The 3,402-nt window shown below is 46.1% G+C and overlaps 1 protein-coding gene across 1 annotated transcript in view; it reads right to left on the bottom strand.

The window, feature by feature from the left end:
- Positions 1-2,307, bottom strand: part of LYZL6 (lysozyme like 6) — a 3,876-nt gene extending 1,569 nt beyond the window's left edge. Inside the window, exons 1-2 of the mRNA XM_007959920.1 lie at positions 2,169-2,307; positions 746-914 (exon numbers count right to left, since the gene is read on the bottom strand). Coding sequence (XP_007958111.1) covers positions 746-914; positions 2,169-2,307 — 308 coding nt within the window. The remainder of the gene's footprint in view (positions 1-745; positions 915-2,168) is intronic.
- Positions 2,308-3,402: the final 1,095 nt, after the last annotated feature.

The following is a 3,402-nucleotide window of genomic DNA, read 5'->3' as shown; positions in this document are numbered from 1 at the left end:
AGTGATACTGCCTTGGAAACCCAAGGAGGGGTCGCTGAGTCAGGTCTGACTCGACGGCATATAACAACACCACCATGGCTGCTGGAGTTGGGGGAGGGCCCGTGACAACTGAGATTTGCATCTGTTTACTACCATACTTCCTAACAAGGGCAGGTGTGTGTGTGTTTCCAGGGAAAGGAAAAGCCAAAACAGGTAGCACTAAGGCCAAGGTGAGATATCTGTCTAATGAGGGGGGTTGTCCAGGTGAGGGACCCAAGGACATTAAGTAGGATATGAAGAAGGAAGTGAGGGGCAGAGTCACAGACCCTGTTGAGCCTCTTGGATCATCTCAGAGGTGGGGAGTTTCCACTTGGCCTTTGGTCAGATCATTAGCCAAAGACAGTATTACTTAGTGGTTGGAGCTGATACTTCAAGGCCACCAGTCATTCAGAACTGGTTCTCTCTCTAAGACTCTGCTGAAGATCTTAAGTGAGGATCATAGTAGTTTCCATTGCATGGAAAGTTGAGAGGATGAAATAAGCTGTGCCTAGTAAATAATAACCTCTCAGTAAGTGCTGGCTAATGCCACTGCTTCACTAATACTGGCTGTGCAGAGCCTTTGTGGACCCTGCTTGAGGACCTACAGCATCTCCTAACTGAATGGGCATTCCCCGATTCCTTGAACCACCCTCTGGGGAATTCCCAGGCTGTGGTGAGAAGAGAGATCTTGTGAGTAGACCTAGTCTCCCATCTCCCACCCTAGGGCCCGGTCAGACCTATACAGTCTACATGGCAGAGGTTTTCCGAGTGACTGAGATAATCATTGCACCAGTAGTGGCTGTTGATCTGGAAGATGCCATAGTCGAAGCTGCCATCTGCATTGTCACTTATCTTTGATGTGTTGAACTTGCTTTCCACAAAAGCCAGGCACAGCCCTTAGATCAGGGAGAAGAGAGTCAGGATTTAGAGACAAGGAATCAGAAGAAAGGAGGCAAACCAGAGGCTAGATGGGACTAGAGGGCTACAAAGAACCACTCATTGGCCTTTCCTCCCATCCTTCCATCTGACCACCACCATCAATACAACCACTCACTCATCTGTCCATCCACCCATCAAGACAACTATTCATACATCCATCTGTCCATCCTATCTATCTTCACTTAGTGAACATTTATTGTATGCCAGGAACTGTATAAAGCCCAACCAAACCAAACCAAACCCCCTGCCATCAAGTTGATTCTGACTCATAGTGACCCCTAGTGGGTTTACAATGCTGTAAATCTCTGCAGAACAGACTGCCTCATCTTTCTTCTGCAGGGTAGCTGGTGGGTTCGAACCAGTGATCTTTTGGTTACCAACCAAATGCCTTAACCACTATACCTCCAGAGTTCCTTGTATAAAGTCCAGTGAGGGACATTTACCTAGGTCAAACAGATGCTGCCTTCAAGGGCCTACAGTATAAGAAAGAAGAAGGAAAAAAAAAAGAACAACCCAAAATAGGAGAAAGTGTTGCAAGTAAGGTATGCACAAAATCTAGACTGGGGGGTGGGGGTCTCCCAGGAGGAGGATGAAGCTTTTGCACCAGCTGTTCCCTCTGTCAGGTATGCTATTCCATCAGACATTGCAGTGCCCAGGCCTCTCACTTCTTTCAGTGCTGCTCAATGTCCTCTCCTCAGAAAGGCCTTCCCTTCCTTCTCTGTCTAGAACAGCATTGACTACCACTCCCTCTACTTCATTCTTTTTCATAGATTTATCACCATCTGACAGTGTATTTGTGTGTTTGCTTATTGACGATCTCCTCTCCTAGAATGTGAGTACCATGAGGGAAGAAGAGGAGCTCTGGGGGTATAGTGGTCAAGGCATTTGGCTGCTAATCAAAACGTTCAGTGGTTTGAACCCACCAGACGCTCCATGGAAGATGAGACAGTCTACTTCTGTAAAGATTTACAGCTTTGGAAATCCAATGGGGGTCGCTATGCGTCAGAATCGACTTGGTAGCAGCAAGTATGGAGTTTGCTATTCTATGCCCAGTGCCTCAAACAGAGTGTTGGGGAAGGCTTTTTGGAGGGGGTTGCTTTTGAAACTTGGCTTTGGAAGATGGCTGGGAGAGAAGGAGAAAGATGGCCCCATGGGGCATGATTGGAAGAGGAAAAGAAACAGGGCAGGAGGGCTGAGGAAATGGCACTCACAGTCACTCAGGGCGTAACCCTCAAACCCATGCAATTCCTCCTTGTAAAGCAACTTGGCCATGTCACAGCGGCGCATAATGGCAGCCTGACTGATGGCAAGGAGACAGCTGACCAAGTAGATGAGGAGCACCTTCGTCATCTTCCCAGGAGAAAAAGTGCTGCTGAGGGTCTGCAGTTCTTAGGGTCTCACAGACTTCCTGCTGGTCTTCTCTAAGGGCCTGAAAAACCAGGAGAGAGGGGTCAAATACCCCTCACAGCTCCCTCATGGCTGTTTCCAGACACTTTCCTCTGATTGTTTTAAAATAATGGTAATTAGTAATAGTGAAAATAATTGTTTTTAAATTAAATGTTATTTAAATTTTTTTATTATTATGGAACATTTTAAATATTTACAAAAGGAGAGAGATTAGTATATTGAACCCCTATGTACCCACTGCCCAACTTCAATTTTCCATATTTCTCCATCCCTCTTTTGGCTATTGTCACTCTTAATGGGCTCAGCTAGACACTGGTGGTGTAGTGGATAAGGCATTTGACTGCTAACCAGAAGGTCAGCGGTTCAAACTTACCAGCTGCTCCGCAGGAAGAAGATGAGGCAATCTACTTGCGCAAAGATTTATAGCGTTGGAAACCCAGTGGGTGTTGCTATGACTTGATTCCAGTAGCAGTGGATTTGGTTTGGTTTCTGGCACCTACAGGCAGCATTTGGGTACGAGGGTGGGGAATAAGGCTAGCAAAGGAGACTGATGAAGACTATGCTTCATCAGGGAGCTCTGGTGGCGTAGTGCCTAAGGCATATGACTGCTAACCTGAAGGCTGATGGTTCAAACCCACCAGCCACTCCTCCGAAGGAAGGCTGGGCCATCTACTTCTGTAGTGATACTGCCTTGGAAACCCAAGGAGGGGTCGCTATGAGTTGGATCTGACTCCACACAGTGAATTTGGTTTCTTTAGGTATGTTTCATCAGTATTTGTGTTTGTATCTGAGCATGTGCTCTCAAAGGAAGGGCTAGAACACTGGGTACTAATCTCTCCCCGTTCTGTGACCTTGGACAATGTGCTTAACCTCTCTCATTTGGAAAATGAAGATGTGCTAATATATACCTAATAGGGTTGTCATGATGATTACATGAAATAATAAATGCCCAAATCTTGGTTTCTAAATAATATTTCCCACAAAAAGGAACCAGGACTCTTTGGAAAATGTCTGATTCCTGGTTCAAGCAGGAAAAAA

Source organism: Orycteropus afer, unplaced genomic scaffold (assembly GCF_000298275.1).
Source record: "Orycteropus afer afer isolate SDZICR_OR568_19922 unplaced genomic scaffold, OryAfe1.0 scaffold00018, whole genome shotgun sequence".
Classification (NCBI taxonomy): Eukaryota; Metazoa; Chordata; class Mammalia; order Tubulidentata; family Orycteropodidae; genus Orycteropus; species Orycteropus afer.
Note: the sequence above shows the minus strand (reverse complement) of the source record. Positions and strands in the feature narration are given on the sequence as shown.